Source organism: Fundulus heteroclitus, chromosome 19 (genome assembly GCF_011125445.2).
Source record: "Fundulus heteroclitus isolate FHET01 chromosome 19, MU-UCD_Fhet_4.1, whole genome shotgun sequence".
NCBI lineage: Eukaryota > Metazoa > Chordata > Actinopteri > Cyprinodontiformes > Fundulidae > Fundulus > Fundulus heteroclitus.
Genome location: NC_046379.1, coordinates 20,472,364 through 20,500,157, shown reverse-complemented (window position 1 = coordinate 20,500,157; position 27,794 = coordinate 20,472,364). Strand labels below are relative to the sequence as shown.

General features: G+C 40.7%; 1 protein-coding gene across 2 annotated transcripts in view; it reads left to right on the top strand.

Moving 5' to 3' along the window:
- nrd1a (nardilysin a (N-arginine dibasic convertase)) overlaps positions 1–27,794 on the top strand; it is a 47,717-nt gene that overhangs the window by 15,374 nt on the left and 4,549 nt on the right. For both annotated transcript variants that reach the window (XM_012853927.3, XM_021311343.2), the window contains 19 exons: positions 334–407; positions 606–701; positions 886–1,008; positions 3,630–3,687; positions 7,073–7,146; positions 7,346–7,415; positions 7,687–7,764; positions 11,575–11,695; positions 18,531–18,589; positions 18,841–18,895; positions 19,001–19,105; positions 21,871–21,994; positions 22,235–22,321; positions 25,296–25,415; positions 25,532–25,583; positions 25,855–26,005; positions 27,109–27,236; positions 27,389–27,551; positions 27,722–27,753. In XM_012853927.3, coding sequence (XP_012709381.2) covers positions 334–407; positions 606–701; positions 886–1,008; positions 3,630–3,687; positions 7,073–7,146; positions 7,346–7,415; positions 7,687–7,764; positions 11,575–11,695; positions 18,531–18,589; positions 18,841–18,895; positions 19,001–19,105; positions 21,871–21,994; positions 22,235–22,321; positions 25,296–25,415; positions 25,532–25,583; positions 25,855–26,005; positions 27,109–27,236; positions 27,389–27,551; positions 27,722–27,753 — 1,770 coding nt within the window. The remainder of the gene's footprint in view (positions 1–333; positions 408–605; positions 702–885; positions 1,009–3,629; positions 3,688–7,072; positions 7,147–7,345; positions 7,416–7,686; positions 7,765–11,574; positions 11,696–18,530; positions 18,590–18,840; positions 18,896–19,000; positions 19,106–21,870; positions 21,995–22,234; positions 22,322–25,295; positions 25,416–25,531; positions 25,584–25,854; positions 26,006–27,108; positions 27,237–27,388; positions 27,552–27,721; positions 27,754–27,794) is intronic.

Genomic DNA, 27,794 nt, shown 5'->3' with positions numbered 1-27,794 from the left:
TACTCTTAGTCCTTGAGCATGACTCTTAGCCCCAGAATGCTCCCCGGGTGCCGCACAGTGGCAGCCCACTGCTCCCTGAAGGGTGGGTTCATTGGGATGTATGTTGCAATGACAATAAAGATTATTATTATTATTATTATTATTATTATTAAATTAACTATTTAAATAGTCATTGAGCAAATTTTTGCATGTTTCCACTGGCATTTTAATGCTTTATCTTTGGTAATGAGCTTATGTCCACTTACGGGCACATTCCACCATTCACCATCACATTTTTGGCTGTATGTCTTTGCATGTAAGCTCCTTTATATGTGTTGTTTTTCTCGCTCTTAGGTGGGCACAGTTCTTTATCTGCCCCCTGATGATCCGAGACGCCATCGACAGGGAGGTGGAGGCCGTCGACAGCGGTGTGTCTCACCGCCGCTGTATATCACCTGCTGTGTTTTGAGATGATAAATCATACCTCATCTATTTGTGGTTCTATACATCACAGCTGCTCATGTGGGTCTTTTATACACCATCTATTGTTGTCTTTCTTTTTTTTTTAAATCCCTTGTCTATTCCTCTTTTGTGTGTGCATGTGTGTGTTTTTTTTCCCCTGTCAGAGTACCAGCTGGCGAAGCCATCCGACTCCCACAGGAAGGAGATGTTGTTCGGAAGTCTAGCCAAACCTGGGCACCCTATGGGCAAGTTCTGCTGGGGTAAGTCTGGGAAAAAAACCCTCCACTGGGACACTTAATACACACAGGGCCTCCTTGGAGAATGTGCAGCAATAACAAACAGGTGTGATGCATAAAATGCCAAGATTGTAGTTTATATCACTGCGTTCAATCTCTGCGGCTCCGAAACTATCCTTAATTGCTTGTTAACTCATCATAAATCTAGGTAACGCAGAGACATTGAAGCAGGAGCCCAAGAAGAAGAAGATCAATGTGTATAAGCGCCTGCGTGCCTTCTGGAAGAAGCACTACTCTGCCCACTACATGACTCTGGCTGTTCAGTCAAAAGGTCAGGAAAATCCATCCCATTCATCATTCATAAAGAACCGTTTAGTTGAGAGAAATTAACTTGATTCTTTTAACTTATTTCACGCAGTGAAACAAACCGATTCCACCAAAAGGCAGTCTGCAGGTTCATAAATTAAACTGGCATTTGCACAAATAGGGTTCCTCTTCATCTGTGTGCAGCCAGCTGGAGATAATTGCTGTCAGATAAAGATTATCCAACAGATTTTCAGGGTTTCGCAGAAAATGTCACGCGAGTAATTAACTACTTTATTCCAGTAAAATATTGACAAGTGTTGAGTTTTTTTTGTGCTTCGAACTATCATCCTCATTAAAGCAATGAGTTAATGGTCTTCAGTATAAATATGATCCCTTCTCATTGGGAGTATTTTCTTTTATCTTTTTCTCAATCTAAGATAGTATAATGGGAAACAGAGGTGTCACAATCGCTTCTAATTAGAAAAGCAGACAATAAAACATCTAAAAACAAAAAAAAAAATATGAGCGTTCAATCAAGCCTAAGTGTTTTGAACAACACGGTTGCTTAATTTCTAATCTTCTTAATTCTTAATTCAGATCTCATGATGCTTTTATACGCATCTTAAGCGCATATACGTTTTGTGTTTTAGTGCTTTGAAAAACCTTGTTTTATTGCTTTGGATAATATGCAGTGATGGGCAATAAACTTGAAAATATATTAGAAAATCTTTCTAAAATCCGTAGTACTGTTATGTCAAGACTAGACTCAACGGTGTTCTTGGCTATAAAATGCAGATTGCATGCAGTCTAGAGCACTTTGCTCTAAAACATAAATACACTTTTTATTATTGTCTTCATGGAATATTGAAAAAATTGCTCAAGCTGCAAAAGTAATTATCCCGTCGATTAGGTTGGAGTGTTGGTGGTTCTTGTGTGTGTGTGTGTTTTTTTTTAACATCCTCAAGGAGTTTATTATTGTAATCTCAACATGACTGTTTATTGCAGGAGCATACTTTTATTTTTAACCACATACACATTATTTGTGGTGGTATGAGATTCACATAGTTTTATAAGTTTGAGGAAAATAAACTAGTTAGGACAGAAAACTGAAACACGGATTTAACATCATCTAATTGCTTTAACTTGCCAATTGTAGTTTTAAAACCTTTAATGTAATTGATGGTGCTTCTTTGTTTTTACAACTCTCTTATGACTGGAAACACAACAGCCAAATTTATTATTATCGCTTTCTTTTGAGAGAGAGAGAAGATTGCTGTTTCCTTCTTTACAGCCAAGTCATTGGCGGTTTCTAGCTATGGGTGGGGGAGGGGCAATTTAATTGAATTTAATGGAAATCGTGAAAGACTTTGCAATATCAGCAAACATCATATCGTCATCCAAACAAACCGCTGCCTATAGCATCTTATCATGATAACGCTGGTATATAAAATACTTACCCCTAGTAAAGTATATATTACTCATCCTAGCAGTAACTGCGATAAAAGTAAATAAGCGATAGAGTGATTTTACATCTTAAAACAGCACTGTGAGTTTTGACCCAAGTATTAGCTTAGTTTAAGATATATTAAAAAAAATTTCATGTCAATATACAGCAATTGGTGCGTATCGATGCTACGTGCCTGCTGCCCTTCTCAAAAACTCACCTATGTAGTCGCGTTTCCATCAACCTTTTTTCAATGCGTATTTTGAAACATCGCATTAGGAAAGGTTGATTGAAACGGCAAAATTTTAATTAACTCACTAAATTCCGAGAAAAGTTTTTACGCTCGCATTAGGTGGTTTTTGACTTTTTCATAACGGTAAATGCGCTAAAGAGGAGATTTATCGAATGAGTTCTGATGTAGCGAACGTTTACCTCACACGACTGATCAGCTGTTTCTGCTGCCGGCGTCTTCCCAGATGTTCCAATAACGCTCGAAAACAGGTCTGGACGCAACAACCAGTACGTTTGGACCGACAAAGAGACGCGAGCATTTCTTATTCGTCAAAAATTAGCACATTCATTAAAACCTTGCTCCATTGCTGATCTGTTGTCCATGCTAGTTAGCGATATCTACTTCCTGTTTATTACAGCCAATGTCAATGGATGACGACATTACGCTGTGGGTCGCCTGGTTAATTCGCTATAAACTAGTAAATGGAAACACGTCTGATGCATATTTATTTTTTTATTTTTTTGGTTATTTTCAAAATTTGCTCAAAATTCGCATGAAAATTGGATGGAAACAGCTTGTAACTTGAAAGGGTCAGCTTTTACTAAATGGTTCATGTAAACATGAGCGCTAACCTCTACTTTTCTCATCCTTGAGTCAAAGTTTGTAATGACTGACGAGATTGTAATTAGCATTGTTTATCGTTTTTTTTAATATATATATTTTCTTTATATTTTAATTGAGTGTTATTAGTTTTTATTTCTGATGAGTGACATGTTTATGCCTATACTTTATCGCAAACATGTAATTTATAATTTATGGTTTTAGTGCTTCCACAGATTTACAAAAAAATTTAGAATTGAGAAATCAGCACTGTATTTGGCTAAAAAAAAAAAAAAAAAAACTAATTAAGCCAGTATTACTATGATGTTTGTTCTGAAATGTTTGCCCCTTCACTCTGTGGGTCTCTTAGAGAAGCTGGACACTCTAGAGGAGTGGGTGAGAGAGATCTTCAGCAAGGTGCCAAACAAGTGAGTACCAGAGAAGAGCCTCTCAGCAGCTGAAGAGGGGCGGTCGCTCTATAGATTCAGGCGCAGTATCCTCCTTGCAATGTGAATGTCAAATTCTCCTCTATCTCCTTCTCTGCACTTTTTGAATAATATATTAATCTTTATTTTCCTAATAATCCTGAAATGGATCCATTTAAGTGAGCTAAGTGTGTTCTTATGTAGCTCCAGTTCTCTGCTTTAGAAGTCATTGGCTTCCCCTTTTTTTAGGGAACCAACGCATGCATCGTGGTAACATGAAAGCCACATAACCTTTGTGTTGTAAAGGCTTTCATTTCGACTAAACGATGACAGGATGCTGTATTTGGCTAATGAGGTTTTTTTTTTTTTCCCAGCTCTGCTTGGGGAGAAGAAAAACCCTTTCATGTGTCTTTTTTAAAACTCATCTGGATGAACTAAACTAATTTTCATCTGGCTTGAATACATAAAAATGTTTTGGAGTTATGCTTTTGAAATAAAAATCCCCGACATTGGTTCTGTCAAGTAGCTATAAAAATATTCAGCTTCAAGTACTTAATGAAAATAGTAAGACCTAAGTTTCTTGATGCTACAGTGTTCAGTTCTTTGGGTTTCTTTGTACTGTATACCCCTGGGTAAAGATGTGTAAAAAGTCTTAAACTAGATTCCTCTTCTGTGGGCGTAACACAATAAAAGGTGGAAAAAATTAGGAAATCAAACCTTTAATTTCACTCAAAATTCATGACAGTAAATATTTGCTTTAACAAAGTGATTGAAGGTGCAGTTATTGGTTCCTCTTTGTGCCATCCTCTATTGTAAAGCCATTGAAGCACACAAAGAGAGAGGGATCTTTGATAGATCCTTACTGCACAATCTCTCTAGATCAGTGGTCTCAAACTCCAGTTCTCCTGCGCCTGTGCCCTGTATCTTTTAGATACGTCTCTCTTTCAACAGACCATGCTAGTGAGGCATCCATCCATCCATCGTCTTCTGCTTATCCGGGGTCGGGTCGTGGGGGTAGCAGCTTCAGTAGGGAGGCCCAGACGTCCCTCTCCCCAGCCACTTGGGCCAGCTCCTCAGGAGGAATCCCAAGGCGTTCCCAGGCCAGCCGGGAGACATAGTCCCTCCAGCGTGTCCTGGGTCTTCCCCTGGGCCTCCTCCTGGTGGGACGTGCCCGGAACACCTCACCAGGGAGGCGTCCAGGAGGCATCCTGACCAGATGCCCGAGCCACCTCAACTGGCTCCTCTCGACGTGGAGGAGCAGCGGCTCTACTCTGAGTCCTCCCCGGATGACTGAGCTCCTCACCCTATCTCTAAGGGAGAGCCCAGACACACTACGGAGAAAACTCATTTCAGCCGCTTGTATCCGGGATCTCGTTCTTTCGGTCACGACCCAAAGCTCGTGACCATAGATGAGGGTAGGAACGTAGATCTATCAGTAAATCGAGAGCTTCGCCTTTTGGCTCAGCTCTCTCTTTACCACAACGGATCAGTACAGCGCCCGCTTCACAGCAGACGCTGCACCAATCCGCCTGTCGATCTCCCGCTCCATCTTCCCCTCATTCGTGAACAAGACCCCAAGATACTTGAACTCCTCCACTAGGGGCAGCACATCCTCCCCAACCCGGAGAAGGCACTCTACCCTTTTCCGGTTCAAAACCATGGTCTCGGATTTGGAGGCACTGATCTTCATCCCGGCCGCTTCGCACTCGGCTGTGAACCGCTCCAGTGAGAGCTGTAGATCACGCCCTGATGAAGCCAATAGGACCACGTCATCCACCAATAGCAGAGACGCAATCCTAAAGCCACCAAAATGGATCCTCTCAACACCTTGGCTGCGCCTAGAAATTCTGTCCATAAAAGTTATGAACAGAATCGGTGACAAAGGGCAACCTTGGCGGAGTCCAACTCTCACTGGAAACCAGTCAGACTTACTGCCGGCAATGCGGACCAGACTCTGACACCGGTCGTACAGAGACCTGACAGCCCTTATTAAAGGGTCCGGTACTCCATACTCCCGGAGTACCCCCCACAGGATCCCTCGGGGGACACGGTCGAATGCCTTCTCCAGATCCACAAAGCACATGTAGACTGGTTGGGCAAACTCCCATGCACCCTCTAGGATCCTGCTGAGGGTATAGAGCTGATCCAGTATTCCACGGCCAGGACGAAAACCACACTGCGAGGCTACTGAGGCAGTTTATCCAATTGATTCAGGTGTGTAGGGCAACAGAACGTTGACAGGATTTGAGTTTGGGCTGTTGCTCTAGATCCTGGGTCTTCTCTCATGAATTCTCCCCTCTCCTCACCCCCACAGGGTTTATTGTAGCATTTAGATTTGCAGCCTGTGATGGCCATGGAGAACAGTTGTTTTTCAGTCTGATGACCATTTATTTGTTCAGTTTGCCAGGTTAGGATCAGTATCCTTTTTGAAAGACTAAATAACACTCCTTTTTGACTTACCAGCAGAGGCCACAAGATTTATATTTAAGATTTTCTATAGTGTTTGTGGTGATGTGTATTCTAACAATGCTACTAGAGTCTTTGGAAGAGAAGCAGGCCCAAAGCATCACAGGTCCTCCATTATAATACACTGTGGACTGGCTTTTCCACATGCTATTTGTTTCATGCCAGATCCACCTTAGGTGTTTGTTTCTGAAACACTGGTCCAGTTAAAGCCAGAGTAGAGCTGAGCAAACTCCATATGTTTAAATTTGTGGTGGTGGGACAGGAAGTCCTTACAATCCCAGGTGAAGCTTCAGTAGGGTTTAACAGACACCTGTGTTTATGTTTGGGTAGAACGGGTGTTTTCTACAACCACAAAACCAAGCAGCTGATTGGCTTGGAAGCTATAGCTTGTTTTTGTAATGGAGTCCTCCATGATGCCACCCTTTGCTGCAGTTCTCAAACTAAGATTTTTTTCCCCATTATTTTTTAACCTCCTTTACCATTCTGCTTATTGTGCATGGTGATGACAGAAATATTGGTCCTCACCCAGCTTAATGGCCTGCGGATATAAGAAATGGACTTCTGTGTCAAGTTATATTCGTAACTCAGGGAAAGAGTCATAGATTACTAATTATAATATCCCCGAAAGTCTGATCACCTTCTGAAGTAAAGTATAACTTAAAAGGGGCGGTTTGGGAGCCAATGATGGTACCCTCTGTGTTTTTGTTTTTTGCCGGCAAAAATTTCTTCGCATGAGATGAATGTACGTAGATTAAAGGCTATATTTGTCTTATATTATGCCACTGCAATAAAAAATGAATTAACTTTAAGGATTGTTTACACATCTTTACCAGAGGTGCCAATAAACATGGCCAACACTGTAGATAGAAAAACACGCTTTAACTAGCTGTAACTTGCATGTTTACATATTTTGTGCCTACAGTGGTCTGCCTAAGCCAGATTTCTCAGCTTTGCCGGATCCCTTTGACACCCCAGACTTCTGCAAGCTCTACAGAGGTACCGATCCACTTGGCTGCCGACGCCTGCACACATCTGGCGCGCTCCGTCTCAGCCTATAAATAAGTCTTGACGACTTGCGAGATTGTTAAAGCAGGTTGATGGCTGACTTAATGACGGCGCGCGAACATATGCGAGGCGACGAGCCGTTAACCCGCTCGGTCTCTCAGTGTCTGCGTCGCTCTGTCTCCCTCTGCAGTTGTCCCCGTCAGGAAGGTGCATGCCTTGAACATCACCTGGGCTCTCCCCCCTCAGGAGAAGTACTACAGGTGAGCCGCAGTTCATGTCTGACAAAGCTTTCAGCTCATTTTAGAGGAGTTGCATCAAACCTGTAGCTTTTTTTTTTTTTTTTTTTTTTTTTTTTTTCCCACGCTGTGCCGCCTTCCTGCAGCGTGATGCCTCTTCATGTGAACATAGAATTAGACCAACTCAAACATGCCATGCGTTGCCCTGGTTGTGGACGGATTGCATCAGTGTGTTTTTTTTTTTTGTTTTTTTTTTTGCGTTCTCGTTTTCATGTTCTCTGCTCTCCCTTTTCAGAGTGAAGCCTCTCCACTACATCTCATGGCTGGTTGGCCATGAGGGCACAGGAAGCATCCTCTCTGTGCTGAGGAAGAAGTGAGTGTTATTGCTTTGGTCTGTTTGTTTTTGTGCTTGGAGGGTACTCCAAATCGCAATTAAAACCTCCTCAATTTGCCGCGGTTTATGCGATGCCTTTCTTGCTCCGAGTGAGCTCCGAGCGTTTGAGCCCGATCTTCAAAACCTATACATGCCGCCACCGTCTCACTCGGCAGCGTGATTCATACGTTTTCATCCTTGGACGTGGCTGCACGAGAGCATTTCAGCCTCTCGTTGCTAAGTGGCAGAGTGATTTGCCAAACCTGGTGAAGTCCCACAATGCCGAGAGCCCTTCCAATCCTCCCCTTACCATCTGCACCACTTGGAAAGCCACTTGATAAAATATTCCTGTTTATTCTGTGCGCGCTGTTCGCTTGCTGATAAATAGTGGCAGCGGATTTTGGAGGGCACTCGCTCTCAGTTTCTTGTCAAACCACTGATACAGTAGAGTGGCTGTGCTGAATTTAATGAAAAGCCAAGAGGGGCGTTTGAAATTGGGCAGATGTTGTCCCCTTCAGTGAAAATGGGAAACAGTGGTGGATCTCAGTGTTTTAGAATATCAAGGAAATTTTCATTTATCTCAAGCATTTGGCTCAAAAAGTGAAACTCGTATTATATAGATTAATTTCATGAATCTATACAGTATTTCAATCAGGTATTTCTGTAAATTGTGATTGCTAGAGGAGCATGGGTCATAAAAAAGTAAATTTGGTTTCTCAGAAATGTGAATATTGTATCGGTCAGAAATGTTGGCCTATAGAAAAGTGTGATCATCTGTGTTGCACTTAGTTGTGTCAGCTAACGTTAATACATTTAAATTGATGCAGAATGCAAAGCATGGACTTCTAAATGTTTCTTTGCTGAAATCGGCCGTAAAGCTGTGCGCTAAAGTTGTGGAAAACATAAAGCGGTATTTAGAGATTACTATTAGAACCACCATTATGAGAGCAAAACATGGACGGTTCATGGACGAAGTGGGGAATGGTGGCCTAGTGGTTAGAGCACAGAGCTTCGGTCCCAGAGGTTCTGAGTTCAACTCCCACAAGCTGCCATTCTGGGTCCCTGAGCAAGACCCTTAACCCCCAATTGCTCCCCAGGCGCCGCACAGTGGCAGCCCACTGCTCCCCAAGGGGATGGGTTAAGATGCAGAAGTGAATTTCTGCATTGTGAGATCAATAAAGTCCCATTATTCTGTCTGGTTTTCCATGGCTCTGGATGAGAGTTGTCATGTCTGTGATACAGCCCAGTTGTGTCTTCGTACCTGGAATACCTAAAAGATTTGGACAGACTTTTGATGTTGATGAAAAGCACTTCAGTGGTCAATGTCATCCATGGAGTCGCTGGGGCTAAAAATGGGACAAACTGGTCGGTGTTACAACCGATGGCTGTCCAAAACTGATGGGGAAAGTATTGGACTTTGGAAGCAGATGCAAAATAAAGTGAGTGAAAGGAACCCAGAATGGACACGGATGTTTTTTCACTGTAGGAGGAGCATAACAGTGAACTTGGTGGCATAAACTACCAGAGAGATGGCTCAGCCTTACCAAGGTGCCAACAGACCTGAGAGCAGAGATTCAAGAGTTTTGTGAAAAGAGAAGCAGCAACGTCTCAGAGCTCCGGTGCTAACTGGGCAGCAGATCTGGCCTTTGCTGTTGTTGGGATTGCACTAATGAATGGACTAAATACTACGCTGCAAGGCGAGGGCCTCTTTGCACACATAATGTACAGCTTGGTGACAGCTTTCAGGAGAAAGTTGAAGTTTCTTTCAAGTCAATTAGAGGGCAACATTCTCCCTCTGATGCCAGCACTGCAGGAAGGCACACTGTCAACTAATCCCCTCCACAAGTATTCATCCATGTTAGAGGCCCCGCATGATGAGTTTTCAAGAAGATTTGAAGACTTCAAACAGTTGAGAGTGAAATGCACTGGATTTTCTTCCTCCTTTTACTCAGTGTGGATAATGCACTGCAGTGATGTCCAGCTTGCCCTCCTTGATCTGCAGTCTTATAATCTACTGTCAAGAGTTTTTTATTCCGCACCAAAAGACGAAATCTTTCCCCACTTGCAGACGCATGCTCAGAGGATATCGCTTATCTTTGGATCTAAATACATCTACGAAAAAAACGACCTAAGTGATGAAGTTTCACATATCCACATATAGATTCTGGCTTTGCTATGATCACTGTTGTGCTGTCCTTTGCACCTTAACTCAGACATTCAGCCAGACTTCAGTGCACTTGTTCAGGCCCAAAACAGGCTAGATTTCTCTGATTAAACACTCAGAGGACGGATGTAAACCAAAATAAGTAATGCTGGGTGCAGTTATTGCTTCTTCTTTGCTTAAAGTTCATTTAATGTTGATGTCCAAAAAGTAGTTAATAAGGATGATGAAGATAATGCTGCAAAAAAATAAAAATTTTCTAAATCGTTTTAATAAAAGTTAAACAGTGAAATAATCTTGCGCTTTCCAAATTCTCTTATTGTGCCGTTTGTGCCCAGTTACACCGTTAAAGCAGGTACCTTCGGCCATGCGAGCAGGTTATCACAAGCTGTGCTGGAGAATGAAATCAGCATCACTGTTAATCTTGTGAGCAGAAGGAAGCATGAACTGCACTAAACCTTCCTGGTAGATGGGGCTTGTTGACTCTGGACTTCAGAAAACACAGCGGATCAACACCACCGCACACGGCTCCTTAAGCCAGCACTGACTGTGGGAACATCACACTGGATTTAACGTGGATTCTGTGCCTCTCCACTCTTCATCCAGACTCTGGGGCCTTGATTTGGAAATTAAACGCAGAATTTACTTAAATCTTAACGGAGGACTTTTTTCTCCCTAACCCAGGTAAGACACTTTTGATATAGCTTCGTGGTCACATGTTTTGTAACATGAGGAATGCAGCAGCTGCAGCCCATATCCTGTGTTTGGTAGCTCTTGCTCCAGCTACATTTATTGGCTTTGGTTCACATCCAGTCCAGGGCACTCTGATCACTATTTCTTGTACACTTTTTTTTGTTCCTAACACACTTTTTGCTTTCCGCTCAACTTTCCATTGTTGAACATTGATGGGTTGTGTAAAAAAAACAGCTTCTTTAGCGATGAACTCTTGTTTGCTTTTTTCCATCCTGCAGGGTTTCAGTATCAATCTGCTAGACAACTGGGAAGAAACAATCTTCCCCGATGGTTGTTTAGAACATAACCACATTTCTGAGAAACCAACTGTATTAGCTGTAAGCCATGATTATTTAAATAAATGGCATGAAATAATTGAGCTATATCACTCCGTGTGTAATGAATCTTTACGATACACGAGTTTGACCTTTTGAATTGAGCTGAATTCGGATTTGTAGAGACGCTCCGGTGTATCTTGTTGTCACAAGGCGTTTGTTCATTACAGAAGAAGAAAAAAACAAAGCCTTTTCTTTTGTTTTCCTCTTATTACTTCATCTTGTCCCAGGCTTCTTGAAATGCAGGGTCGTCATCTCTTTGAGTTGCCCTAGAACAATTACCATGATTTTTGGAGGTTTGAAGTGCACAAGTTGTTTTTCCCATTTTTCACTGGCAATAAAAGCCTTCCCACTAGGAAGGACGAGCACATAAAAGCATGACACATCAACTGCCTGAATCTTTAGGTGTTTTTTTTTTTTTTTTTAAGTCTTCTCTGCTCCTGCAGGAAGGCAGCCAGGAAATGTGAAGTGATATTTCTGTCACTTAACACCCCGCTCACATTTTAGCACTTAATTTGATTACTGTTGGCAGTCTGCAGCTCTGTGTGAACGCCTGCCCCGACATTGTGTGTCTTTCTGTAGGTGTTGGGCGTTGGCTTTGTTCGGGGGGAACAGTGAGACTGGCTTCGACCAAAACACCACCTACTCCATCTTTTCGATCTCCATCACCCTCACGGATGAGGGCTTCCAGAACTTCTACGAGGTAAAGAAAACTGCCTTGCCTTCCACTTTATATATCCTGCCATTGAACTACTGTAGCCCCAACTCAAGGACTTAAAACATGGAACTTTAGTCACTCGCTTTGTTTTTTAAAATTTTTTTTATCAGATCTTCAATTTTGTTTTTATGACACCGATAAGATGTTCTTATTTAAACCAATAGGAGACTGGGAACATGGCCCTGCTGCCTCGTTTCTCTTGTTTCCACAGGTATTCTTAAGGAAGCTGTGTGTGTTATCTGTTGCTGTGACAACTGACTTCAGTAAACCTCAGTCACAGTGGATGATTGTTTAGCAGGATGGCTGTTTGCCTGCCTTTCTTGCTTGATTGAAAAAATGTATCTTGGCACAAACCTGCATCTATAGCTCCTGCTCAAAAGATTAAAAAACAACCTTGGGAGCATTTACTTTCTTACTTTAAATTAGTAACAGTTCATTGTTCAGGATGTTGTGCTAAGGAACATGGTCTTTTGGGGTCAAAGCAACTCCTGTCGCTGGCATAGTTTTGACATTTTCCTCACTCAGGCGGTTTTCTTATTTACAACCGCTATACTTTCCACATATTCACGTCACAGCCACAAACGTTATGTATTTTGTATGTATTGGGATGTTATGTGATAGACCAACACAACGCTGTATATAGTTGTTACATGGAAATGGGAGTATGGCCAGCATTTCTATTCAAACCCCCTTTGGTCTGATGCTTATGAATAAAAACAAGTTCAATTCAATTAAATTTTATTCATATATGGGGCAATTCATGAAACATGTAATCTCAAGGCACTTTTCAAAGTCAAATTTAATCATATTATACAGATTGGTCATAAAGTTTCCTATCTAAGGGAAACCCAGTTGATTGCATCAAAGTCCTGACAAGCAGCATTCACTCCTGAAGAAGCGTAGAGCTACAGGGAGAGTCGTCTGCATTGTCCATGACTTTGCAGCAATCCCTCATACTGAGCAAGCATGAAGCGACAGTGGGAAGAAAAACTCCCCTTTAACGTGAAGGAAAACCTCCATCAGAACCGGGCTCAGTATGAACGGTCATCTGCCTCGACCGACTGGGGGTTCAGTCGCAATTAAAACCTTCTCCGGCAATCGCAACGTAAACACAGCTGTTCTGTGAAGGCTTCAGATGTTTCATAGAGAACATTTGTGAACAGTCAAGCAAATGGGTCAGGGACAAAGTTGTAGATGAGTCTAAAACAGTAGCACCTGGCAACTGCAAGCTGACAGAGACATCCAGCGATACTGACAGGTGGAGCAAGCAGAGTATGAACCATGAGGAGTTGCAGCCAAACCCAGCTCTTGTGGGAAAATATGCTGAAAAGACAGTGGTTACTTGTGCACGATGCAAATATGTTTTTTATGGAAGAGTGGCAACAAGAAGGCGATTGTTCAAAGAAAGAAATGTTTAGTTTGCAAATAAACATGCAGTGGACACGGTTACCATGTGATTGAAGGTGTTTTTGTCAGATGAGATCATAAGACAGATTTGTGGCCTTCATGTAATATTCAGTGTGTAACAAAAAGCAACGTACATCACGCTGGTCCAATTAATCATGGTGGTGGCAGCATCATGCTGTGGGAAAACTCTTTTTCAGCAAATTCAGGGAATGAGGTGTGATTTAGAAAGATGAATAGAGTTTAAAATACATGTAAAATCCTGGAAGGCAGCCAGTTAGACTCCACAAAAGACAAGAGACTGGAAAAAGACTGACATTCAAGCAGGATAACAACCCAAAACACTGTCAGAGGCAGAGCTGCAATGGGGTACTTGTTAAAATAGCCCAATCAATGTTCAGATCTAAATGCAATTGAGAATATTTAGTAAGACTTGAAATTTGAAATTCGCAGATACACCCCAACTAATCTGACTGAGATTGAGCTTGTTTACAAAGCTTTGTACATCTGGAGACTAAAATCTTTTCCTACGCTTCTGATTGACCTCTAAATGACTTGCTGCTCCGTGCCAGGCAGGTTAGGCAGACGCAAGACATGAGCTCCGGTATATGTGACATAGCGAAATATGTAACATTATACAAAATCAGTGTAAACGATTAGCACTTAATATGTTACAGTTTGAGTAACGTTTGTGATTTAGAGATTGGCACCAGGCTACGCCATACCGTATAAAGTGACTCTGCACTGTCCACCACCACAAGTAAATTCTCATCCTATGGGAAACACTGGATGACGTGAGGGAAGGGTGCTGGAAGAGGCACTCCATGCCCCTTTTCCTCCTCATTATCATATATTTTAAGTTTGATATTTAGCCGAGGAACTTCCAACTTCCCTCAGTCTTCCAGCAACCTATATGCACAATTTTAAGGTGTGTGTGCTTTTTAATCTTGCCTAAATAGAAGTGCATACATAAGAACCTCCTTTAAGACCCTTGAGAGACCATCCATGTTCTGATTTATTTTAATTTCTATGGGAGGATTAGTGTTGTGTGAAGGGGTACTAATCTGAGCCAGAAGTTGTCGATGGTTGTTATGTCACTTTGGTTGAGTGACAAAGACTCAATCACAATCCACTTTTATATGCAGTTGCATATGCCTCTTCTCTGAATGTTTGGGGTTTCTTTTAGGACAGAGCCATATTATCAGCTTTGGTTTGCAGGAGAAAACATGAAAGCTCCAGGTTTTGGCTGCAGGACAAATGTTCTGTCCTTTAGCCGGATAGGTTACATGCAGCCAAGAATTTATCTAATGCTTTCCCCATTGAGTACATACCTCACATCAAATTGCTGCTGAGACATGCTCAACTTGTTCAGCTGACGACTTTTTCAGCTGCGGTACTTCACTCCTGTGGCCTCCAGGTTGCATCTTTAAAAAAAAATTCTGATATTTAACAACCAAGACAACGTTTTCCCCCTTCATAGTCATTTTATTGGTAAAAAAAAATCTTCTATACTGATTAGACCCTAAATTATGCATGTTTTCAGTGATGCCTCCTTTAGAAAATATATTTATGCTCTGATTGCAACAATCAGGGAGTCTATTGAAATATACATGGACAATTTGCAAATTAGAAATGATGACCTTTTTGGACCTTTGTCTGAATACTGGAGATTATACAAGAAAATCGCCACACCAGGACTGTGTGTCTTTTGATAAAAGGACATCTTTCCATTCCAGAGAGTTTCTCTTGAAAGCACTGGGAGAGTAGAAGTATTTCCTTTCAGCTAGTTAATTGGCAGTGCACAGCCACAGATAGTTGATGTACAGTGCTGTGTTACTCTCTGCTCTGTACAGATGAAAAAAGCTTGTCACTCCTGCATTTTCTGTGGGTTTATTAGAAAGAGCTTAAGCTGTAAAAACATGAGAACGTGATGAAACATTTTAGCGCTTTTGAATTTGTTTTTAAGCCTTTCCAGTCAGAAACCGACTCTGCCTAAAGATTCAGAGACTATTACTGAGAGTCGTCCCTTTAATTGTGCAGAAGGTAATGATGTTCCTATGTCTGAGATCCTCAACAGTAACACAGTGGGAAGAGAGATGTTGAAGGAGGCGAAGCACATTAAACAAAAAAACTTACTTTTCCGCAAAAAAACTTCTTGTGGCAGGCAACTGTCTAGATTGTCATGGTAACATTTTCTCTTTTTAAAATGTTTCAGTGTTTTTCTGTTTCGAGACAGCAATTTCTTAAGACCATTGAGCATAACTTTTTTTTTAACCTTAAAAGGTTGTCAAGTTTTTCTTTTCTTTTTTTCTTTTTTTTTTTTTTTTTGCTGCCCGTTACCACCTGAAATGCGGATTTCAGGCATATTAATACTGTCTGAGGTGTTTTTAAGAGCATAAATGTTAGATTTATTCTGTTCCCATTCACACGACAATCATTGTTAGAATTGCTGGGCTAATTCTTAAAACTTAATTGTTTAGCTTTCTTAGAATTTGCGTCACAAAAAAAAAATCTCGTGAATTTCTGCAGTTTATCCACCATTATTAAACCCTTTCACTGTAGGGAGTATTATCTTTCTTGTCATTCACATTCTCTATCTTTGCAACAAGGTCAATGCCAGTGACCTTTCTGTATTTCTCCACTGGTTGCCTGGCAACTGGTGTTGGCCAAGAAATAGTCTGGTCCATAACCCCCTGTGTAAACATGACATAATGTGTTAATTAGAGAGACTGAAGGGTTCCTGGTCGTAAAGATAGTTCAGCCAATCAGCCGCCGGCAATAGCTGCATGCTTCTTTTTTTTTCAAACTGACACATAAACGGTCTCCATCTCCATTTTTAACAAGATCCCCTGGAAATATTAGAGCAATACTATAAAATAAGTAGTTTAGAAGACTTATCCTTTCCATTTAAAAGACACCATATATTCATAATATTCTGTTGCTACGCAATGAAACATACCCGACTAGCTGTTGTTATAAACACTAATCGTATTAAAGGCTTTCAAATCCTTCTTTTTATATTTAAATCATCCAGAGTGGAACTGCAGTTCAGTGGTCTGAACTGAACTAATGTGAGACACGAGCTGTAACATCGCTCTGCCGACGCCGAAGTGTACGGCAGGCAGATCTGACCTCCAACAAACAAAGCCGTCATGGTGGTGATGGTGAAGCTCACAGCTTTACCAGAGGCATTTTTGCCTTATCTGCCAACATTGAGACAAAGAAGATGGGGAAAAAACATTTCAAAGTAGTTGTACATCAAAAAATGTACATTATTTAAAAAAAAAAACATCTGTGATGGTCAACAGGTGCAGTAAATTGTCAAAATGATGACCAGGACATGTTAATAGCATGAGAAGACAGCCATGTTTACAGTTTATTAGCAAAAAAAGTTGATTTGGGAGTGAGTTACTCTTTAACAGAGTGACTATAGTATATGTTTTAATGGTGGCATCAACCTATCCATAACAAGAATTTACAGTGACATTCTGTATTAGGAGTGCAAAGTTTAAAATACACTAACTATAGAACGCCTTGTACAATATTGGAGTCCTGTTAACTGATCTAGCTTAGAAAGACTCAACTTATGCAACCAGAAGTTGCAACATGCATATATCCAGAACACATAAAACACAGCAAAACTTGTGTAAAGGGTTACCTTTAAATTTAACCGCTAAACATACAATGAGATTATGAACAAAAGCTAAGCTTTTGCTTGTAGTTACCTACGTTCAGACGAACCCTCACTAGTTCCCCGTTGATCACCATTGTGTTTTACTATTCATGTAGTCGACCGCATGCCTTTATCCATCTTTTATATTTTTTGAGACTCCTTTTAGGTTCCACCCTCTAAATATTCAAGATAATGCATGTTTGAATTGCTATTTCTCCAGTCATAATGATAACTTTTTTTTTCCTATGTTTTTTTTTATAAAATCCCTCTGATCCCAATGTATTCATAATGCAAATTCCTGACAACGTTGTCAGAGGTAAAAGACCTGCAGCTCCAGCTGGTAAGGGTGTATGATCTGAAGAAATAGACTGATTATTTATAGCAGAAAATATATCTGCCTTATCTCTATAGAACAATATCAAGGAATAAAATTAATTTAATTTGGTGTTGACTAGGCTCTTTCTATGTTCTTATTTCATTGAAAGCACACAACTTATGTATTTCACTATTTTTTCCACTAACTGGAAATATTCTGTTGTAAACGGAGAATGCGGCAAGGGATGGATAGACTGAGATTTCAACAAACCAGTTAATGATTTCAGATCTTAAAAGAATGTGAGAATGTTGCTTGCCAATTGTGAAAACTAAAATCTTTACAGATCTTTTTTTAGTCCTGTTAATCGTTTTTAGAAGTACTCTTTTTTTTGGTTTTTTAATCTGGTGGTCGGTTTTACACCTTCTTAAGGGATTTTCGTATCCGTTAGCTTTTGGGTCGCATTAGAGAAGCGCAAACCAACAGGAGTGTCTGTGGTGACTTTGAATTTAGATTTCTCTGCCACATTTGTCTTGATTACTCATCTGTCGGTTATTAATGAAAGACAATTTAGCTATTGTAGGAACAACCCTGTTTCCCTTTGGGTGCATGGTACAGCCATCGGCTGAAGCCACAGGTTAAGCTTTGCCTCATTAAAGATGAAGCCGTGAACCACGGCGCAAGTAAGAGTGTTTCTGTTTCGCAGGAACAACTCTGTTGGTAAGCTGTTTTGCTAAACTGCAAACCGGATACGTTAAAAGTACAGGTCAGAATGTACCCAAGTGTATGAAACCAAAATGCTTTACTGCAACAGCTGCCGTCATACCTGTAGTTACGAACGCATCAATTCTGTGTAGCCATGGTTAGCATTCTTAGCCACAGCTCATCAGTCTGCAGTATCTATTAATGTAAGTTTAGCACCATAACTTACCTGTTTAACCAGTCTGTTAAATAAATATAAAAATATGTATTGTCCAACTAGCTCACCAGCTGTTGGTTAGCCTTCAGTTGTTCTAACAATTTCTTCACTTTTCCACAAATCTACTTTGATATGGCTGTCAAGTCATGTTGGCTTTGGTCTCAGCCCTCTTGGATTACCAGTAAATTTCAGTCTCCAGGACCAACTAATATGGATATTAATTGTATTAATCCTCGTATTATACAGGTTATTGCCTTGAGACTCATTTACAAGAGAGACCTGTTTAAACACATAAAATTACAGCAATTTATGACAGCAATTACAAATTTAAGTGTCCCAACAAATTTCATGACAAACAAATAACTTAATTATAAATACTAAATTAGGACGCCAAGAGGGTCATCAGCTACAGGCAACATATAAGTTGCTTGTAACCTTTTAAGAAAGCCTCTCATAAAAAAATCCTGATCTGTCCCCTAAATGTCTGATAACCCTGTTTTTGTGTTAACAGGTCACTCATCTGGTGTTCCAGTATCTGAAGATGTTGCAGACCCTCGGACCACAGCAAAGGTACTTTCACATTCACAGACTCACAAAATAACACAAAGTATATTTTGGTTGTTGAGCCAGCATTTTAAAAAAAAATGGATTTACTGCATTTTAGGAGGCAGTCCTCAACACTAATATTTAATGTGTTTGGTTTGCTGTCTGCTCATTAATGTTTAGTGCTTTTATTTGTTTTGGTGTGCATAGATGAGGTTTGAGGTTTTTCTTTTGGGTGAATAAAAGTTAAAACTTTGTTTGTTTGTTGACGTCCTCAGAATATATGAGGAGATCCAGAGGATAGAAGCTAATGAGTTTCACTACCAGGAGCAGGTAAGGATATTAACATGCAGATAGTGATGCACGAACAGCAGACCCCTGAAATATTCTGTTGGTTAAAAAAAGGAAAGAAAAAATGTTTTGTTTCCTTGTTGTTAGATTGACCCGATAGAGTATGTGGAGGACATTTGTGAAAACATGCAGCTGTTTCCTAAGGAGGACTTTCTGACAGGAGACCAGCTTATGTTTGAGTACAACCCTGAAGTAAGTAGCTCAGCTGTTCTGTGATTTCTATTCTGAAAGGCAGCATTTCCCTTTTTAGACAAAGGTGTTAATGAAACGGGTCACACAGATGTAAAACATTCTGGATTTTTTGCGATAATTTGCAGCCAACATCTTTTCATATCAGAAGCAACGCTGTTAGAGTTGTGCACCTGTCTTCTGTTATGGATGGGAGCTACAATCTAATTCTGCCTTTTCATCTTGTCTGCCGTCTCAGTGACTCAGATATGTACAAATCTTTGCGCGCACAATGTCTTACAGAAGGATTCAGTCGCCTTGAACTTTTTTTTCCTAACATTTTGTCAAATTACAATACGAAACATGAAAACTTTTCACATGTTGTGCAAATAAATCTGAAGTGTGACATACATTTGTATTCCGCTCCACCGAGTCAGTACTTGGTAGAATCATTTCTTGCTGTAATTACAGCTCCAATCCTTTCAGGGTATGTCTCAGTCAGCGCTGTACATCAGAAATCCAACATTTTCCTGTATTCCTTTTCGCAAGACAGCTCAAACTCGGTCTATGAAAACAATTCTTTTAATATTGTCCCAGGTTCCCAATTTGATTTTGACTTTGACCGGCCCGCTTTAACACACCAATGTGCTTTCTTTGTAACTCTAGCTGTAAGCTAACCCCCCGATTCCACATTCGCCGCGCTTGGACGCGTCTGTGAGTCCATGAAAGGCAATACCTACTACATCCGCTGTTACTCCGTCTAGCTACACTTCAAAGTTTCTTGGAGCCCGAGGAGAGCATGGGCGATCATTGACATTGCAAGCAAAATGCAAATCTCTTTGCTGAGGATTACCATGTTTCAAACTGAATGTTGAAATGAGAAAATCTGCTTCCCTATTTGGTGCAAAATGAGTTGTTTGTATCCGATATTTAGGTAAAACAGTTAACTTGATTGTGAATATCAAAAAAGTTATTTGATTTGTGGGTAACATTCTCTATTTACTAGGGCTGTACGATTTTGCCAGAAATCTAAATTGCGATATATTTCAACCATAATTGTGATTCCGATTTAATTTTTGACTTCTCTGCATTAACCTCAAGCAACAAAAATGGCCTCTAGATAAAGATGTTTGTAAATGAGGACAATTTAAAACAAGAAATTTCACTGGTCTTATCAATCAAAATATTCTTAATAAAGAGAATAGCTTGTTGAGTTTGACATCAATCCCTGTTGAATATAAAGTGCAACCAACAATGAAGTCTGTGTATTAAACAGTTTGACCAGGACGAGATTTCTGAAAGTTTCTGGTAAAAACCTTATGATTATATAAACTCTAAAACAAGTAATAAATTTAGATTATCTCACTGCTACAACTCTTTTCCCTTCCTTGTGGAGGCAAACCCACTTTAAATATATTACCTCCACCTATAGGACGCATCTTAGAATTGTTACGTGGCCAATAATTGCAGACCTCTACGATTTGGAAATTGCGTCATTTAAAATTGCAATTACATTGCAGATGCAATTATTTGTGCAGCCCTACTAATTACATTATTTAACTTCGGCAAACAGGATGTTGTTAGCGTTCTTTTTCCTGTTTGCTACCATTGGAGTTGTGGACCGGAACGAAACAAGAAATTTGAGTTTTTCCCAGTCTTAAGCTTTTTCGCAGCTTTAAACAAATTTTCTATCAGGATCAAGTTCAGACCAGCCTCCCTGTCCTGCTAACAGTGGTGGGCAAAGTCCAGCTAATCTACAAACAGATAATTCTGGAACTACCTCTTTGTTCAGCGGATTAGCATTCTTGCTAAGTTTTGATACTGTTAGCAGACCGATTATCTTCCACTATTGGGTTCCAATAACTGTAAGTCCACTAACAACGTTCACAAGACTCAGCAGCACCCAGAGGAAGGCGTGATATTGGCTTACTGTGCGTGTACACATGTCACGATGTCGTCGTCATGATAAAAACAGAAGAAGAAGAAGATACAATTGTGCGACAGGATTTTCTGCTGGGCACGGAGAGAGACAATATTCTCGAATGCTTTCACTGCTGTGTAAATGTTACATTTTAAGGTCATTTATCCTCAACTAAAACAACTACTGTCCCAAACATGCTGCGTTGCGTGAGTTTGTCATGCACCATGTGTGTGCATGCAGCATCTTTTGTCTGAGGACATGTGACACAGACTGACAGTCATTGGTTAGCATTAGCTTCCACTAATTTCCTTATTTACTGAGGCGTTTAGCTCTAGTGAAGCTCATATTTTTTATTAGTGGAATATAGGTAAGTAAAGCTGATGTTTTGGTTAGCGGTGCCTACCCACTACCCACTTACTGCTTAACGAAACAGCATAATGCTGCTGCTACTATGTGTCCTTAAGGATAGAGTGTTGTTTTTTCTGCCTCATAATTTACATGTAGTACAAAATTGTATCTTCATAGAGCACCCTCTTTTAAGATGTTTGTTGTGTCATCTAGAAAGCAGTAAACTTCACACAGGACTTTAAAAGCTTTTGTTTCAACCTGAGTTTCCTTTGCCCACTCTCCTTTAAAGTCTGAATTTCTGTAATTTTTTTTGCTTGTTTTGGCTGCTTTGCTAATTAACGGTCGTGTCTAGCCTGTCGGTGTTCATCGGCAGGCCAATAAAATCCCTTGAAGTTACCTGACAGTGTTTCAAAGTTCAAGGAGGTGCATTGTATTACTTTTGCGAGACAGTGTAAACAAGTAGCCTAGGGGACTGCAGTAAAACGTCCTGCAAACTGAGCCTGTTTCCTCGTGTGTTTAGGTGATCGGCGCAGCTCTCGCCCTGCTAACCCCAGAGAACGCTAACCTGATGCTGCTGTCACCAGAACACGAAGGCCAGTGTCCCCTCCGGGAAAAGTGGTTTGGCACACAGTACAGCGTGGAAGGTATGTGTGTTTTCATTTAATAGCGTGAAGCTCAAAGGCAAGAAATTCTTTGGTAATAGTCTGTCATAAAGTCCGTATAGTGGTGCAAAAGCCAGCGCAACAGAGTTCGAACATTTTAATTAAAAAGTGTGCAGAAGTGCGTATAACACCCAGTCTTTGTCACATTAAAGAGCTTTAATTAGATACATTTTACAGCCTTTATTTTTCTGGCATGCTGATGAGTGTGTGAACTTTACGCAGACATACAGCAGAAGTGGATGGAGCGATGGAGTGGAGACATGGAGCTGAACAGTGACCTCCACCTTCCTCCAGAGAACAAGTTCATTGGTGGGTGAATAAGCGTCTCTGAGCTCAGCAGAGTGAGAAAGTGGCCAGTTATGTGCTACACAACAAAGGGTCAGGAGTAAACAAGATTGTGCTTTTGCTCTTTATTCATTCATCCAGTAAATGCGGTCATTTCTGCAGTTTGTCGGGAGATTTTTTTCAACTGTTAAAAGTGTTTGAATTCGAGCTGAATGTGAGGTCCCAAAGCAGGACAGCTGGTTTTTGGAGCTAATTGGGGGACTTGGAGTGTGTTCTCTTTTTACTGCGCACTTTAAGATTTGCAGATTTTTCTCTAATTGAATGGTGGTTTGATTGGAGTTTCAACTGTGTTTGTTAAAGACGGAGGGAGAAGAAAAGACGATCTAACCATAGAGGTGATTAGGCTTTTTATCCTGTAGGTGCTCAAATGATGTTAAAACCCAGACGCCTTAAAAGGAGGGCAAACTTTCCTGACACCAATCTGTAAGACTGGAACAAAATGTCAATTAAACAACAAAAAAGAAAAGACGGTTAAAATTCTTTAAAATTTTCCTTTTTATGTCAAAAACTAGCTTTTGTGTCACTTTGTCCACTCAAATTTGATGGTCACGTAGAGAAACAGCCCTTTTATGGGGTCACCAACCTTTTTAAACTGAGAGCTACTTCATTGGTATTTTGTCATAAGAAGGGCTACCAGCACTGACCTTTGAACTATAAGGGTCAGTTCATGTCACAGTGAGGATTTTACTTACCAAAAATAAAGAAATGCTTGACTCAACAGTGTTAATCTCCTACTATTATTGGTTCATTGCAATCATAGAACTAATGTAATCAAATATCTATCCAGTTTACGACTGTACAATATTAGGGAAAAGTTGTGATATGCGATAATATTAGTAGATATTGTGATAATGATATAATTTGCAATAAATGGAGAAAAATGTAAGTGTTAATGTCTTTCTGCCTTAGGATCATAGCAAACATAATGAGTAGAGTATTCGGCTACTATAATGAAAATGATGAAAAGGTTGTCTCTGTCTGACTTGAGATGTTTTGGCAATGGAACTACTTAGTTGTATTTTTTTATTCAACTTTACCTCCTCTTTGCCTTCTCAAACTTTTTGTGTTGCGTTAAACAAATGTTTAATGGTACCGAGCCTGAATGCAGGGTGCTTACATAATTAGCTCACACTTATTGCATTCCAGGAGATTCTTTAGCATTAACAATATTGTGATCCATTATATTGCAATGACGATAAATTGGCGATATATTGTGGAGCCCTAATCCAGATACTGGAAAAAGCTTCAAATTTGTCATTTCCATCTCCAAAACATGGTGCCATTGGAAAAAAAATTGCCGTTCTTGCAGTGAAGCAGCTTATTTGCCTCATTGTCTAAGCAGTTCTGTCCCATATTGATATTGCAAACACTGAAATTGTGGTGACGGTTAAATTGTGCTATGTTGTGCTGTCCTCACCATCGCCATACAGAATAAACATCTTTGCTGTTGCAGCCTCGCCAACATGCCACTGTAAAAAATATTTTTCCTTTCCAAATAGTTTTTTTAATTTTTTTTCCCTTCTCTGACACGTAAACATGTAGATGATAGAGAAGAGAGCGAACTCGAAGTCTTCTTTCCTCAGTTGCTTTCAAACCGGAGCGTTTTATTAGAGGTTTAGTGCAGAAATAGCTATTTCCTTCGTTAGTAAGATGCTAATGTCATTGTATTCCTGTTTAGTGGGTCACTTCTTCGTTCTTCACTCGTGCTGTTTTTAAATGTAGTTTTTTCGCCTTCTGATGGTGACCAGCTCCTCTCCAGAAATCCTCATACTTTGAGAACTGCTGCTGTAGGCAAATTGAATTTCTTCAAGGATCTTCAAAGGGATTTTCTTGCTTGTACGTGACGATCACTCAGGTTCTCAAAGTGCCTCAGTTAGCAACGATTTCCATCTTAATAATTAAATGCTGTCATTTGTTCTGGTTTGTGTTTGAACCTTCTCCCGTCTTTATTGTGAAATTATTAGGACTGCTGTAATTGGAGGATTAAGTCGTGCTTTTGTCATTACTACCGACATTTAAAATTAATTTGTGAAAATGTTTTTTGTAATTTGATGGACACATTAGGAAAACACAGCTGTGCGTTTTCTTGTTAATTGAAAGCAATTTCATTAGTGGTTTTGAAGATCAGCCTTTTTTTTTTTTTTTGTTCAAATTGCAAGGCTCCTCCTAAAGGAACTATAACATGATCAGTTGTGTTGCCCAATCATATTTAATAATTTTAGATTTATTTATTTATTTTAATAAATTACACTGTGCTTTGAAAAATGTAAAGTACATTTTCTTAACTCTAAAATACACTGAAAACGGGTATCACAAGGAGACAGGCCTCTTGAGATTTATACTGAACAAAAGTTTCAATCTTTAGACCCAGGGGGTGCCAGTTTACGCTAAGTTAGCTGAATATATCGAGCAGCTCCCTTTGGGGCCAAAAAAGGGATTTTATTGCGTTTGAAAATGTGCACCGCATGCTGTCGCCACACTTTGACAGGTGAGAGTGGTGCATTACCTCCTTAGACTTGACATAAAAGCTGCTGGAGGTGAAGCTCACCTGATCTTTCCCTCTGTGTGTAATAATGAAAGCAGCTCCTGTAATGTACCTGTGGGCGCCGGTGCTACACAAGCCTTAAACAGGCGAATAAAAACACACACGCACACACAAAGATTTTTCACAAATTCACTTAGTTTTAGAGGCGGTACTGACCGGGCAGCGAACACGATGTCAACACGGTTTATTTTCACCAAAACATGGAGGTCTCCTAGCCGTCTGCTTTTAAAAAAGAGGGCCATAATCGCTGTTTCCACCGTCAAAGGGAAACCTGTTTTTCCCTGCCGCATGCTCATCCCCAGTCAGCCGAACTGACTTTGTTTCTGCTTGCTCATTATTTGAGTTGGTCCTGAGTGGATGGATGATGAACTGTTGTTGTGAACCTTTATTTAGCCACCGACTTCACCCTGAAGCCCTCTGACTGCTCAGACACAGACTTCCCTGTCCGGATAGCCAACGGCGACAAGGGCTGCCTGTGGTACAAGAAGGACAACAAATTCAAAATCCCTAAAGGTATGGTTGTTTTTTTTTTGTTTTTGTTTTTTTAGCTGCTTGCAGTATGTTTCCATAGATACATTTAATATCTTCAGAGACGTGTTGAGACCTGTTTGCCCTCTCTCCTGCCGCAGCCTACATCAGATTCCATCTCATCTCTCCGATAATCCAACAATCTGCCAAGAAGTAAGTTCAGCCTCAGATATGAGCGTGAAAAAGCGACCTATGCGTTCTGCTTTTACCACTCCACCTGTCAGCCTCTCAGCACATCTTACTGTTTATTAATACTTTTTTTTTTTTAACCCCTCAGCGGATTCAGTTTTGTTTATGCTTTTGGCCGTTTCATTCACTTTACTCTGTATCTGCTGGGTTTCTTTCTTGTTTGTACTTTCACTTCGGTCCACCTGCTGATGCGTTCCATTGTATTTATCGCTTTGTTCATCCTGTCGGCCTGCAGCATCGTCTTGTTTGATTTGATGGTCAACATCCTGGGCCACAACCTGGCCGAGCCGGCCTACGAGGCTGAAGTGGCGCAGTTGGAGTACAAGCTGGTGGCCGGCGAGCACGGTCTGATCGTCAAAGTGAAGGGATTCAACCACAAGCTGCCCGTGAGTGAACTCCCCTTTCCGTGCAGAGATATGCGTCCGTTGTGTGTTTACGCTGTGCTTTGCAAAATAAAGCTCATCTCTTAAGGTTTTGCTCATATTACAATCACAAAGTGCAATGTATTTTTTAGTGGATACATGCTTTTCAAAATGTTGCACAAATCAAATCTGATAAGTGTGGTGTGCATTTTTATTTAGCACTCCTGAGGCAATACATTTTTTAGAAGCATCTTTCACAGCAGTTTAAGGCGCAACTCTTGAAAGATATCTTTACCAGCTTCCCAAACTAAAGGGTACATTTCACCAATTGGTTGGAGAGCATCAATAAACAGCAGTTTTCAAGGTTTGCTACAGATTCTCAGTTTGACTTTTAAGTCTGGAATTTGACTGGGCTCATCTAAGACCCGAATAGTCTTTTGCACCCTCTTAACAGGATTCCTATAATGTGTCGTCCTTCTTCCTATCAGCTTCCCTGTCCCTGTTGCCACGCCCAGATGTTCTTACTGATGTGAAGTGTTATTTTTCTCTTCAAACATAGCGTTTTGAATCCAGGCCCAAAAAGGTTAAAATTTTCATCTTATCTGAACGGAGCAGCTTCTTCCATATGTTTGCTGTGTTGTTTAAACGGGACTCTTTAAGACTTTTTTTTAATGGTTTTCTCCTTGACACCCTTCAATAATTACCAGATATTTGGAGTGGACCTCTTCCAATTTTTACATCAACCGATATTTCCACCTGAGCTTTGGCTCTTTGCTGCTCCTCCATAGTTGTCTTGGGTCTCTTGGCTCCTTCTCTGGTTAATGATGTCCTTGCCCAGCCTATCAGTATAGGTGAATTATCTCACACATGTAGACACTAAGTTATAAATAAGTTGGTTACACTGGATTGTATTTGAGGTATTAGAGTAAAGGGGTTTGAAATTTGTAAAAAGAAAAATCAAAAAACAGGTTTTCTTCTCATTGCCGTTTACAAATGTGTTTGTGTTGTCATTTAAAATGTCAGCAACTACTGAAATTTTAGGTTTGTTTAGTGCACATCCCTGAAAACACAGCCGCGTTCACGGAGAATCTCTCAGCGCCGCTCTCTGACCGCGTTTCTCTCTGCAGTTGCTCTTCCACCTGATTGTCGACCACCTGGCTGATTTCTCTGCCTCCGAGGATGTCTTCAGCATGTTCATGGAGCAGCTGAAAAAAACCTACTTCAACATCCTCATTAAACCAGACAAACTCAGCAAGTATGTTGCGTACACTCCAACCCCAACCCACCCCCCTCACACACACACACACACACACACACACACACACACACACACACACACACACACACACACACACACCTGTCTTAACCATCTCTGACACTCCAGTCCTTCTGTTCTGTTTCTCTCAGGGACGTGCGTTTGTTGATCTTGGAGCACTCTCGCTGGTCCATGGTGGAGAAGTACCAGGCTCTGACGGCCGGTTTGACCAGCGAGGAGCTGATCGGGTTCAGCCGGAGCTTCAGGGCCGAGCTGTACGCCGAGGGGCTGGTGCAGGGGAACCTCAGCAGTGCCGTGAGCCAACAACACTCAGGACTCAGACAAACTGACCAGACTATTGACTGATTGCTAATGTTCGCCTCTGTATTAATTCAGTCTAAAGTGTATTTGACATTTCCCCCTCTTGTGTTGCTGAGTCCCTCTTATCTTTGCCTATTCATTGCTCCTTATTGTTTCCTCCACAGGAATCTGTGCAGTTTCTGCAGTACGTCACTGAGTAAGTTCAGCTTTTGCTCTGAACGCGCCTTCTAATCAGAA